Genomic DNA, 14,214 nt, shown 5'->3' with positions numbered 1-14,214 from the left:
ATGTCATCTTTGTATATACTTGGGATCAAATTCATCATTTCGACAGGATTTTTGTGGACAAAAAAATCACACGGACTGGTGCTCAAAGGAATTTGTTTGTACGGTAGTGACAAAATAAATAGTTTTTGGTCATACGAGGGTTCTTGAATCTGTTTGTGTCGGTCGACTAACTCAGAATTGTTTCTCCCCGTAACTGTGTAGTAAACAAAACCACCACACGAGGTCGCTACTTATTCACGATCGGGAAGCGTTCGCCTTCAATTCGCATGCAATGGAGGGCAAATGGAATCAGAACACGATGGAGCCCAAAAAAAACTCTGTAAAGGTTTATCTACAGTGCCTTTTTCCCCTCTTCCCAAAATGCAACCATATTGGTCATCCGTACAGGAATGCAAACGTTTATGCAATTAAAAAATGTAAAGTGAATCCAAAAACGATCACTCATTGAAATGGTAATGTTCCTCTAATTGAGAACCAAAAAACAAAACAAAACAGCAGGTTCTGACGTTTCAGATGACGTTATTTACCATACTGCGACTTCCGAGTTCCATTCACAATCTCTATCATTCACCTCTTTGTTTACGTTGGAACACGTTTGCGTAAGTGAGTTGCAGATGTGCATCGGAGATTAGGCTACACCAGAGAATTTGGAGTTGGGTGTGCGGGGGGGGGGGCATTATTTTTGACGTAGTGTCAGACCGATCTGACAGGCACGCAGATGGGTCTAAAAATAGCAGTGACGTGGCCAAGATGCGAAGTTAGCGGCTGCCTTGGTCAATACGACGCAGGACATCATTGCATGTCCCCTGGGAGTGAGAGTGTGACTCACATGCAGGTATGGCGTCAGCAAAAAAAAAAAAAAAAAAGATCTTTGCCTGTTTGACCTCCATCTGGGTATTACAATGAAACTTACTTTTGTATTTTCATGGATGTGAGGTGTACTCTGTGGCACAAAAAGAAACGCAACGTCAAATTCAACACCATGGACAGTTCTCTCGATAAGTCTCATTGTGTTGTTGTTTTTTTTGTGCCAAGGCACATACAAAATACTTGACATCCATCCATCCATTAATCTATTTTCTCATCCGTTTGTCCTCAGAGGGTCGAGGGCGTGCTGGAGCCTATGCCAGCTGTCTTCAGGCACCCTGAACTGGCTGCCAACCAATCGCATTACATTAGGACAGGCATGTCCAGCTCCGGTCCTGGAGGGCCACTGTCTTGCCTGTTTTCCATCTCTCTGGGCTGCAACACACCTGATTCAGATGATCAGCTCAGCAGCCAGCTCTGAAGCAGCATTAGAACAATCCTGATGATTTGAATCAGGTGTGTTGCTCCTGGGAAAGCTGGAAAACAGGCAGGACAGCGGCCCTTGAGGACCGACTTTGGACACTCCTGCATTAGGAGTTTAAAAAAAGTGTCACACCACGTCACGAAAAAAAAAATCGCGAAAAGTGCGCCGGTCAATTCAAATTTAGTGGTGGGGGGGGGGGGGCAGATGTATTTGATTTTTTTGTGTGTGTGTTTTCAATGATTTTTAAAAATCTGTAGTAAAATTAAATATTTTAATAATTACAGGGAAGACGTAAAATGCAAAGCAAAAGAAATCTGATTGACTATGAGTTGGTAATCAGGAGGTAGGGACAAGATCCCCCCCCCCCCAAAACAAAATTGTGCATGAGTGCTAAGAGTCATTTGATATATCCAGTCATGGGGGCAGAAAATGTCCTCCATTTCTGAAATGATCCACATACGCCGAAACAATGACGATCTCCGTTCAGTTTACTCACAAATTGACCTTGGTGTGAAATCTGGGCCCATTGCCCAGTTTCATTCAACCGTCTGCCATCGTGGAAGAACATTTCATTGTTCTGCCTGTCCATGCTAGATCGGTGAACAAAGTACAGAACATTTGGAGTGTTTATCAAAAGAATGCATTTCATACCTGACGATCTTACGCCGCAGATGACTGGCTGGGAATCACTGACGTAAGTGATTGACGTATGTGCTCCTTCCTGAACGTTCTCATCACGGCCGGCCAAGTGTATTTGCCTCATTCTCTCCTTGTTTACTTTTGTGATGAAGTATTTACATTTTGCGATCCCGCAGTATACCATCACTCGTGTCACTTGCAGGGTTGTGTGCACGGTGACGGTGATATGTGCTGGAGGGGCGAGACACTCACCGCAAGTGGAAAAAAAAAAGCCTCAGGCAATTCAGTGGAGTGTTTCGTGCGCGTGTGTGTGCGTGTGTATGTGAGGGAAAACCACGGAAATGTTGCAGTCCTCACACCCCTTTATCTAACGCAGTGCGTAACATTTCACACACAAAGGGGGGGGGGGGGTCGGCGAAACTGACTGTGGACTGACTTGTGGGAGTCCATTCTTTGCAGTTGGTCGATCTTTATTGAATGTTCCTCAAAAACGTGACACGTTTTCTTGTTCGACTCTGTTCAAGCATATTCTAAACCCCCCCGCCGCCATTTCGACTGTGTGCCCATCAGGCACAGGTGAATGCCCCTTTCATTAACGACCCTCCGGTCGGGTCCTGCTTCCTCGGCCAAACCCCTTTTACGCACCTGCTATGTTAATTAAAAATGTGGATACATATGAGGAAGGATAGATTAGTTGGGTTTTGATTGATTTGATTTCATGAAACATGCAGAGGAAGGCTGCTGGAGAAACAACTATCATCCGAAAAGTAACGGGGGGGGGGCATGGTTCGCAGTTTCGCACCTCCCTCAGCCAAGCTGCATGAAACTATACGTCAAGGTCACCTATGGAAACATTTCCTCCCAAAACATTTCGGAGTGTGTCTTCTCGGCTGCGCTATTTTCCGCATTGCGTTCTAATGCAGAAACGCTGCTTTGATGGGGTTACTTTTTTTTTTCTTTTTCAAGTGTAACTCTTGTCATTTGCATACCGCAAGACGGAGGATGTAACGTCTCCCTTCGGACCGAATGAAAACATGGAATTGGAGAGGAAACATGTTGAACATTGCTCGCTCCCGCACGTATCGGATGAAACGCAACAACCACAAAGTTCGTCTCGCGATTGTGTTCTAATTGAAGGTTGACGAGTGAAATGCCCCGACGCAGCAGAAGAAAATTTCCACACCAAATATGAATTGCTTTTCCTTTCTGAAGGACAATAGTCGGCTGCTCGCTTCAAATTGTCATGTTTTGGTTTGTGACCAACAGGTGGCACTGTGGGGCTTTTCCCTGCAGCTGCACACCTGTTGGTCGTTAGGTAATTAGTGGCTTTAAAAGGACTCCCGGCGCGACCACTCATTGTCGGGTCATTGTTGCTCTTGGCTACTGCCATGTTTGTTGCTGTCATGGTTCTGTCCCTGTTATTTTTTTTTTTTGCCACAGTCATGGTTTTGTTTGATACTTTGGACTTTGTTTGTTTTGGATTTAGTTTTCTGTGTTTTATCAATACACTTCTTCGAATACACCCTGCTCCTCCCTCCTGCCTGCTTTTTTGGGGGTCCACCACCACCTCGCAACCGTGACAAAAATATTCATTTAAAATATCACTCGCACGGTGAGAGATTGCTGTCTAAAAAAAACGACCAGACGTACACCCTCCAACTAAACAGCCTCCAGCCAGGCGCCGCGTGAATTCCAAGTGAAACCGTTGCACAGGCGCAAGCGCAATGTCATAGTGGACACCATGGACAGTTCTCCAAAAGTCTCATCGTGCTGTTGAGCAACCTTCGAGGAGCCGAAGCACACGTTACGAGGAAGCCCTGGAAAAGTGGCAGGCTTCCTCGCGCTCTTTTTCCTCACTAACGCATCGCGTCGACGCCCAAAAGAGGCGTGAAGCACCTGACGGTGGTAAATTGGGCGCGCCGATTGTGGGAATCCCTCTCGCGCGGTGCGAGTGAGCGAGTTGGTGGGCGGGTGACGCTGCAACATGAGCTCGCCTATACGTGCCCAGTTGCAGCCGCTCAGTGCGCGTCCTCCGGCGCTCACTTTTGAACGCGCTACGCCGTCGCACGCAGCCGCCTCGGGCGCCGCGCGCCGTCCGTCCGTCCGTCCGTCCACGATGCGGCGGGAATGAGCGCGGCCGTCCTTCCGCCTGAGGCTGCGCGCTGCGGCGCCACTTGAAGCGGGCGCATGGAGAAGTATGCGTCGTCGGTGCAGGGGACCGACTCCGCGCCGGTGCCGCTCAGGGAGATCTTGTGGAACGGCACCGAATCGGAGGCGACGGGCGAAAAAAGCGAGAGGGACGGCGTGGTTGCGCGCGCCGTGACGGGATGTTTGCTGTTCCTCCTCATCCTGTGGACCCTGCTGGGGAACATCTTGGTGTGCTCCGCCGTGCTGCGCTCACGCCACCTGAGGACCAAAGTGACCAACATCTTTATCGTGTCCTTGGCTCTGTCGGACCTGTTCGTGGCCGTGCTGGTGATGCCGTGGAAGGCCGCGGCGGAGGTGGCGGGATACTGGCCGTTTGGCGCTTTCTGCAACATTTGGGTGGCTTTCGACATTATGTGCTCCACCGCCTCCATCCTCAACCTTTGCATCATCAGCGTGGACAGATACTGGGCCATCTCCAGTCCCTTTCGCTACGAGAGGAAAATGACTCAGAGGGTCGCGTTCGTCATGATTAGCGTCACTTGGACGCTGTCCGTGCTCATTTCATTCATACCCGTCCAGCTCAACTGGCACAGAGCCAGCGGGGACGACGCGGCCGGGACGGGCAACGCCTCGGCGGCTCGTCCGGCGGAGGAGAACTGCGACTCCAGCCTGAGCCGAGAATACGCCATCTCCTCGTCGTTGATTAGTTTCTACATCCCGGTGGCGATTATGATCGTGACTTACACTCGAATCTACCGGATCGCCCAAATCCAAATCAGGAGGATCGCTTCTCTCGAGAGAGCCGCGGAACACGCGCAAAGTTGCCGGACCAACAGACTGGAGTGCCACCACCACAACACTTTAAAGAGCTCCATCAAGCGGGAAACCAAAGTGTTCAAAACCCTCTCGGTGATTATGGGCGTCTTTGTGTGTTGCTGGTTGCCCTTCTTCGTCCTCAACTGCATGGTTCCGTTTTGCGACAAGCCGCCCACAGACCGGGACGCGGGCCCGCCTTGCGTCAGCGAGACCACCTTCGACGTGTTCGTGTGGTTCGGCTGGACGAACTCCTCCCTGAACCCCATCGTTTACGCCTTCAACGCCGAGTTCAGGAAAGCCTTCGCCAGTTTGTTGGGCTGCCGCTACTTCTGCTCCAGCACGCCCGTGGAAACGGTCAACATCAGCAACGAGCTGGTGTCCTACAACCAGGACACCATGATCCACAAGGAGATCGCCGACGCCTACGTCAACATCATCCCCAACGTGGTGGAAAGCGAGGACACCTTCGACAGGATCTCGCAGCTCACCGCCACCAACGACAACGCCACCGACTCCGTGTGCGACTTGGAGGACTGCGAGGCCGTGATCAGTCTCGACAGGATGTCGCCGTTCGCACCCAACGGATTGCACTAAACGCCCCCCCCCCCCCGCGGACAGCCACCATTGCGTCATTGGATGTACCGGTAGTCACTTTGTCGTTCCGTTCTCTTTCCCGCAGATCAGGTCCACGCCGTCACAAACTCAAGAGTCCACTTCTGCAATATTTTCCACGGTACCCTTTCCAAGCCAGTGAAGTGTTCTCGAAAGCGTTCAAGGGTACGCTTCATTCCATCGTACCCCTAAAGCGACAATACTCTCCTAAAGCGACAAGACTCTCCTTATTTTCTGAGTGTGCTTACTCCTGCGACTTGCTCATGGACACTTGGGGCAGGACGAATTTGTCTGCGCCCATCCAGCCTGCCTGCTGCCGCTTTGCCTCATGTGTAATGTAAGCTGTTGTTGTTCTGGGGCGGGAATCAAACAAAAAGATGTGTTGGTGTAAATTTCTATGAACACTGAAGTCTTGTGTTTATTTGTTCGGCGGGTCAGTGTCGTTGGAAGCGATGCTTTGTCTAAAATATGACCAATATGGAAAGAGGAATATTTATGAAGATCACGAAGCATTTATGAAAATGAAATAAGAGGCAAGGAGGCGACTAATGAAATTCATTATTTTTTACAGGGTACAGACTTTTCACATCAATTTTCCTCAAATTATTTCATATTTTATATTGTATGTCGTATTGTTTTGTGTTTTTTGTTATTGTTAAGTGTCCTTGGGTGTCTTGAAAGGCGCTTATAAATAAAATGTATTATTATTATTATTATTATTATTTTTACATGTCCAGCCCTATTTCATACCCCTTGGCCACTTAATACTGTTATGTAGCCAGAACCCGTTTAAAAAAAACAAACAATTTATACTGAGGGTTTGATATTCAGATCTGCTGCAGCTGTGCTCCAGCGTAAAATCTGCCGCGGCTTGATTTTCATGCCGGTGCAACCTTTGTTTTGCCTGTGTGGGAATTTGGCAGACCGCTCGATGTCACGGTGGGCGTTCTGGCACACTGAGGGAGCTCCTCCTGACATGTGCCCCGCGCACTTGACAATTGGGCGGCTGAAAATTGACTAAACGTGAAACCACTGTTAGATTTTGCCTCGTAAAGTCAAATGCGGGATTGGTGAATTTGAATCAGGGCACAGGGAAACAGATTCGGCGCGCCACCGACACTGGGGGAAGAGGGGGGGGGTGGTCTCATCATTTTTCATTCATAAAATTATAATGACGACACGCATCGAACCTTCTGAATGACTGTTGGACTCAATTCATTGAATGCATTCTTATTCTCGTGATCTCAATTCCATTTTTCCAATCATCGGCCCGTTAGTCGAGTGGTTAGCACGTCGACTTCACAGTGCAGAGGTTCAATTCCAGCTCCGACCTTCCTGTGTGGAGTCTGCATGTTCTCCCCGTGCCTGCGTGGGTTTTCTCCGGGTACTCCGGTTTCCTCCCACATTCCAAAAACATGCATGGCAGACTGACTGAACACTCCAAATTGTCCCTAGGTGTGATTGTGAGCGCGGAGGGTTGTTCATCTGTGTGTGCCCTGCAATTGACTGGCAACCGGTTCAGGGTGTCCTCCGCCTACTGCCCGAAGACAGCTGGGATAGGCTCCAGCACTCCCCGCGACCCCAGTGAGGATAAAGTGGTTCGGAAAATGAATGAATATTTTTCCAATCATAACGTCGGCTGTGCAAAACACCCTCCACTTTTTTTTATTTATTTATTAATGGCACCAAGCTGCGTGGGCCTCGCGCCAGACTTGCATTGTGCATGAAAATAGAGCCTTGAGTGTGAAAACTGAGAATAGCCTTACAGACAGTGCGAAGCGGACAGAGTAACCCAATGCAGTCATCTCAGCGCCTTATAGCTCATTCAAAGGATGAAATGTATCTGGATGGACTTCCATCATCATGCCAAAATGCAGTATTCAAGGGTTTACCTGTACCCTCCCCCGCGTGCCTCCTGTAGGTCCCCACAGGGATTCAAATTAATATATATATTTTTTTGCAGTTTGATTGCAAGCTCCGATGGAGAAAAATGCGATTCAGTTGCACAAAAATCAACAAACGTACAGTATGTCCGTTTCGAATCGCGTCACTGATTCAAACGAAGCAACAGAATCAAGGGTCGCGGTCAAGTCATCGTCTTATGATGGCATCAAAACGTGCAGTTACATTCCGACGTTTGGTGGAACAGACTGTCCTAAATGACCAAAGATTCGGCGTCGACAGTCAGTCAGACAGAAATAAAATGGCTTGCTGTGCGACACGACGTCCTGGATGCTCTTCTCCATCATTGTGTCATGTCGGTCACCTGAATGTATATTAAACAGTCAATGGTGTCATTATTTGCTGAATAAAATGCGAGCGCACTGAAAGATCATCCATGTGTGTGTTTTCCTGGACGAGCTGAACTATTACGCATTCCTTGATTTGCATACCGTACAAATATTTATTTGACATACGTGGCCTCCTGTCTATTTTGGACCGGATTGATTATATTTGCAGAGGCGCACTTTGCTGCAGAGTTCATATGAGCCACGTTAGAATAATGACGAGAATTGGCACTAGCACTTGGCGGTGCTTGAATGGTAATCACGGTCTCATTAAAGAACGGTCGACTGCTGTTCCATTTTGACTTTTCACTCAGTACATTTTCCAGAAATGAGCACAATCAGTTATTTCCCCTCATCAGCCACTAAAGTTGCCGGCGCCACCGTTTTATTAAATGAGGTCACGCCGAAAGCGCGTTAAAAGTTAATTCAGACACATCTCCCACTTCCGCCTTGCCGCTGATCCCCCGGGAAATGTGGCAGGCAATTGTTAGATTATGTCGTGGTGTCTATCAGAGCTGACACGTGAGGGATAACCTGGCTGCAAATCGCCTGATTCTGATTTTGGTCACAAAGCGGCCATAACTGATTTGGAATGACACTGTGACATTGTGTGTGTGTGTGTGTGGTTCCTTAAGGGCCCAACAGTACCACCCATGCATCCATTTTCCAATCCGCTTCTCCTCAGGAGGGTCGCGGGGGGTGCTGGAGCCTATCCCAGCCGTCTTCGGGCAGTTGGCGTGGGACACCCTGAACCGGTTGCCAGCCAATCGCAGGGCACACAGAGATGAACAACGCTCAAACCCACACTCACACCTAGGGACAATTTAGAGCGTCCAATCAGCCTGCCATGCATGTTTTTGGAATGTGGGAGGAAACCGGAGCACCCGGAGAAAACCCACGCAGGCCCGGGGAGAACATGCAAACTCCACGCAGGACCCAACAGTACATGAAGTGTCAAACTGAAGATCACTGTTGAGTCTTCTCCATGCACAACAGGAGATAGAATCTAATATTGTAACTCTCTCTTGTTGGTACTCGTTGACAACGGTGGAAACCTCCAAAGAGTTTGTCGATCAAACAATCAAAAATGTCTCACCTTGGTCATGTCACCGTATTTGCAGAGAGCTTATGTGCGGTGAGCATCTCAGGATGAACACCACAAGAGTGTCAAGTGAAACGTATTCCAAATAGAACCACCAAAGGGTCTGGATGATGGCAGAAAGCAATTTGAGATGGGCACATTTGCTTGGACTTTTTTTATTGACGTTTTTGCTGTGGAAGTATTACTGTATTTGAACATTTGAACAACTCAACGCTAAGCTTTAAAAAAAACGGTTGACATGACTACGGTAGAGCACTTCTGAGTAGTTGCTTGGCAAGGCACCGCGAGGTCACTCGTGAGCAAAACACTTCCAAGAAACTAGTTGGTGGAAAAAGGAACCATTATGGTCATTCCTGGAAGTGAAATTCTGCTTTCCAATAACGACGAATGCATCGAATAAACCTTAATTTCTCGTGGTCTTTTAAAAACTGATGTTGAAAAAAGCCCATTTAAAAAATGTTGTGTTTTACTCACTTCATGTGAACTGTTTTGCAAAGCGCTTTGCTACAGCCGCAGCTGTTGTGAAAGCGCTATTCAGTATAAATCAGGATGTATTGTATTATATTGTAAAAATCACCAGTGCTGCACTCAGAGTGCTGTACACAAATTGAAAATCAGACATGACAAAACAGAGACCGTTAAAATGATGCCTTAATAACATAGAAGCAGTAAACACATTCAAACAATAAAAACAATATTGAGTCTCATGCCGAGTAGCAAGTCATTGAAGTAAAATTTGTTTTTAAGATGTGTGTGTGTGTTCTGTGTCCTTGCAGTACAAAAAAAAGGGAAGGTGGCTTGACATTGATATTCAGTCATGACAGGAGGGCTAAAGAGGAAGCAGGGGCAGGCTTTGGGGTTACAGCATCCATCAGGTCGCATTCATCAAAAATAACTGCACATACAGTAAATGCACAACACACATACGCATGCACACACACACACACACACATGCACACGTACACACTGGAAATCTACAGATGCACTGAAGAGATCTTCTCTCAGCGTAAAGTCTATTTTCTGGTTCCTTGCCATCTCTGTCTACAAATGCCATTCCTATCACGAGTGGACAACCGATGTCTTGCGTTTCCCCCCTCGCCCCCGCTCCCGCCCCCCTTCGCCCATTTCCGAGGACCAGGATGTGCGGGGTGATTGGCATCGCTTGGAGCTTATGGCTGCACACGGGCTTATTGAGTGAAAGCGGACTTTCAGCAAAAGCATTCCTGACAAGCTTCCAAGACAGACTGAGATCCGGGAAAGAGTAGTTACCAGTCGGGTGTGCCCACCCATAGCCAACAAGTCCTCAAGCAAGAGCGCAATCTTTTGGGTTTGTGATTAAAAGCCTTTTTTAGGCGGACCTTTCGGGGCTTTGTGGATTTTTAATGTGTGAGAAACCCACAACATGACAAGGACAAAATTTTCAAATGCGTGCTTCCTGCCCGAATAATGTGTGTTGCACCGAAGGTCATTAGCACACCGCTCACATAACAGTATCATGAGTCTCTTCTCCCCAACCAAATGTCCCTTGTAGTGCCAAGACTGACCTGTGGGAGGCAGCAAAAAGCCACAGGAACGATCAAGAAAGTGTCGTAGAAGAAGAAGTAAAAAAAGCCAAAGGGTCAACTGCGCTCTGGTAAATATCATTTTGTGTCACCATGTCGTATTCGCAGAGCACGTGGCTAGGCGGATGGTCGTGTTGACCAGACACACACACACCCACACACATTTGGATTTGCTCACTTTTTTTTTTCTCAGTCAAACACCAGACAACACATTTTACAACAGAATGGAAGTCGAAAAACCAGTCAGCATTAAACCAAACATACACCTGAGATTGACGACTCAAACGTTCTTCTCTCTCATCAGTCAGGATGCGATGACTGATTGTGACGCGGTCGGAAATTAAGACGGTCTGGTATTTGGCTGTCGGAATCATTAGAGACGGTGCCTCGATGACTGATTGCTAATTACGAGTTTACATGGGTTGATTTACATCCAGGAAGCTCGTTTCATCGCACTCAAGAGTTTGCCTATAGAGCATGTTATGTCTCTGTCGTGCGATGTCAATCACTGTCCTCTCCGACTTGTGAGAATTTTTTTTATGGAATGACAACCGTGATTTATATCCTGGATGGGCAAAATAAATCATTATAATGATAGGCAATTTTCTTCGCACTCCTGTATGAATCAGAGTTGACCTCTGTCTGGTTTAACAAACACTGTGAACTAATGTCGTAGTTTTTTGGAGGAGTCAAATCAAAGTTAATTAAAAAAAGCGAATCTGGACAAGTTGAGTTGAAGTTCAAGCTACTTTTTGTCACGCGCCACACTTGAATGACGGAAGTAGATCTCATTTCTTATCTGCGCTTATTATGCACGCTCATGCTCATTTTGGTTCATATTTTTTTTCCATTGGGAAAAAAAAAAAGTGTATAACCTAAGAGTGCCCCCAAGTGTGACATTCTTCTACCGCTTAATAGAAAACTGCTCTGCTCTCGAAAAGCGCGTGCGGACGAAGGAAACGGCAATCTTACTGGCGCCCCGAATATGTCAACAACTGGCAAAATTCTTCTTCTTCTTTTTTTTTTTTTTTCTCCATTAGCTGTTCACCATTCAGGTCATTGTGCTACTGGGTAGATTGATGCGGGAATTGTTTTATCCGTTGCTGACCCAAATTGAATCGCTTGGCAAGTTGGCTAAATTAGTTCCAGGAAAATATAAACATTTGCATTAAAGGTTGGAACTCGCAATTACAAAATACCTCCCCCACTCCCCCTCCCCCTCGCCAAAATTGACTTACTGTGAGCATAGCCGAGAGTGGTGGAGTTCAATAAATTGGATGCAGAGTAAACATGACATTAATGTGAAATTATGTCACGGGAACACATCGAGATGTCAAGTGACGATTCTGATTTGCGAGCCTCACCATATCAGGACGCCCCCCCCCCCTTTCCCCCAATGCATACAAATGTATGTCATTGTTGTCGTCTTCGTAGCGTGATTGTAATTTCATCATTTTCATAACGTCGTATATATATGTATGTATGTATAGAGTGCAGGTGTTTTTATTTTAGCATTAAACCATCAATTCATAAGCAGCTTGGCTCCAATGTACTCATGTCATGGATGTGACATTGACATTGTTCCTCCAACGGATTAATCCCTTTCACGCACTTGATCCTGGATTGATTTGACACATGCCTGTGTTGCCTACGAGGTACCGTGTGTGCCTCCTCAGTCGCGTGGCTTCAATTTCCAACACGTCCGTCTTAAGCACTAAAGGAGAGCCGAGAACGTCGGCAGGAATTAGGTTTAGTGACATCGAGGACAAAATATTGAGTTGAATTTAGCGAGATTAATTGGTGTGATCTAAAATGCAATAGCATGGAATGGCGTGAGTCATAACGTGAATAGTTTTTATTTCAGCCAGCTCCCAAACAACAGAAGTAGAATTCAAGTGCCCCAAAACAGTCATAAAATACAAGTGGCTCGGTTTCTAAGCGTGCACCAGCCACCGGTGCCGTGCTCTATTATTGCCGAAACACAATGGACATCACTCAGAAGCTTTTACTCTTGGGCGACATTAATAACAACATTGGCTTCACTAACGGCACGCCACTTTATCATCTAATACAGGGCTGGCCAGCACGTACGTCTGTGAGCTGCCCAAGTCACTTTGGTGGCCTCGCTGTAACCCGTGGCTTGTTTGTCAATTCTTCACTCTATTTTTTGTTTTGGACGTTTTCCACTTTCATGTGTGCTCTCGCTAAAGACTAAGCCAAGGCTGCGACTTCAGCAGGATTCAGCAGGATTTTTTTCTCCATTGCACGGTCCATTGCATTTGAAGGTATTTCATTTGCGGCCGGTGGACCAGTGGTTAGCGCGTCGACCTCACAGTGCGGAGGTCATGGGTTCGATCCCGGCTCCGGGCTTCCTGTGTGGAGTTTACATGTTCTCCCCGGGCCTGCGTGGGTTTTCTGCGGGTACTCCGGTTTCCTCCCACATTCCAAAAACATGCATGGCGTGTGAGCGCAGATGGTTGTTTGTCTGTGTGTGCCCTGCGATTGGCTGGCAACCGGTTCAGGGTGTCCCCTGCCTACTGCCCGAAGACAGCTGGGATAGCCTGCAGCGACCCTTGTGAGGATAAAGCGGATTGGAAAATGGATGGATGGATGGTATTTCATGTGATTGCTCATACAGTCCGGTTTTGCTAGTTGTTTTCATGGTTACTAATGCTTCGTCCTCTCGCGGTGCAGTTATGTCATTAACCGCACATGGCTTCACCCGCCGCTCGGGGCCCTCATTGTCTTCTGCCACTCGTGTCTACCGCTGCCAGAACATCTTTGTGGATATGCCTTTGCCCAGTTAATCCCCTCTTGCATCTTGAACTTCACTTTTTGATTCCCGCCAGCGTTTGATCCGTTTGTGTAGGAGGTATCCTTTTTACGGTCAAGGAAGTTGGCTTTCATTGTTGTTCTGTTCGGAAATTACAATTGGTAATCGGCTTGTAGGAGCAGCCTACGTGCTATAACCTGCGTGTTGTATTCGCCGCATGCATAGAAGAGCAGCATTCAGCAGATTGTTTCATTCAGAGCAGGAAAAGAGACATCAATAATAAAAGCGTTTGTCGTGCACCTCTGAACCGAGCCAAGCCATTTTCCTCTCATGCCCTCTCCCACCTTGTCTATTCCTTGCATCCGCCGACTGAGAGCAACACACATCAACCCTCCTCTTATCGGATAATTCCACCTGACTGTAAGATTTCTTTCCTCACGGACCTAGCCTTGAGCAAGGCTTCTCAAAGTTTACAGGGGGGAATTTTTGCCAAGGACCCCCTCATAATAATAATGCCAGTCACACATACTGAAACTACCGCGCATACCTCTAAATGCCAGAGGATATTTTTGACTAGATTTCTTCGCACAGGGCACTCCTTTTCCCCAAGCCATTCAGAAGTTGACTTTCTGGTGTGTTTTGAATCACTGTCTTGCTGCAGAAACCAAGTGCGCTACGGCGAAAGGTCACAAAGTGACGGCTGGCCATTGTCCCACAGGATTTTCTGGTAAAGAGCAAAATTCATGGTTCCATAATTCACAGCAAATCATCCAGATCCCGATTGAGCATTGCAACCCCAGACTATCACACTAGCGGGCCGGATCTGACGTGGCGGGCCGGATCTGGCCCCCGGGCCTTGAGTTTGACACCTGTGCCGTACGGCATTTCTTTGTCACCTTCTTGACCCTGGGAAGGTTCACCACTGTTCCATGTCGTCACCGTTGATGCCTCAAGCTTCAGAAATGACTTGCTAACACTGTCCA

The 14,214-nt window shown here is 47.4% G+C and overlaps 1 protein-coding gene across 1 annotated transcript; it reads left to right on the top strand.

The window, feature by feature from the left end:
• The first annotated feature begins 3,757 nt into the window (after window positions 1-3,757).
• On the top strand, window positions 3,758-6,216 carry drd5a (dopamine receptor D5a). Its single transcript, XM_086118790.1, has one exon. It carries the CDS (start codon window positions 4,118-4,120, stop codon window positions 5,486-5,488), a length of 1,371 nt encoding a protein of 456 aa, XP_085974916.1. The 5' UTR covers window positions 3,758-4,117; the 3' UTR covers window positions 5,489-6,216.
• The last annotated feature ends 7,998 nt before the right edge of the window (window positions 6,217-14,214 follow it).

The sequence above is a fragment of the Hippocampus guttulatus genome, chromosome 8, assembly GCF_054856545.1.
Source record: "Hippocampus guttulatus isolate MCC_2025c chromosome 8, RoL_Hgut_1.0, whole genome shotgun sequence".
In the NCBI taxonomy this organism is placed as follows: Eukaryota; Metazoa; Chordata; class Actinopteri; order Syngnathiformes; family Syngnathidae; genus Hippocampus; species Hippocampus guttulatus.
Note: the sequence above shows the minus strand (reverse complement) of the source record. Positions and strands in the feature narration are given on the sequence as shown.

Coding starts and splice junctions, on each gene's coding strand:
- drd5a (XM_086118790.1), top strand. CDS start 4,118: ATGGAGAAGTATGCGTCGTCGGTGCAGGGGACCGACTCCGCGCCGGTG.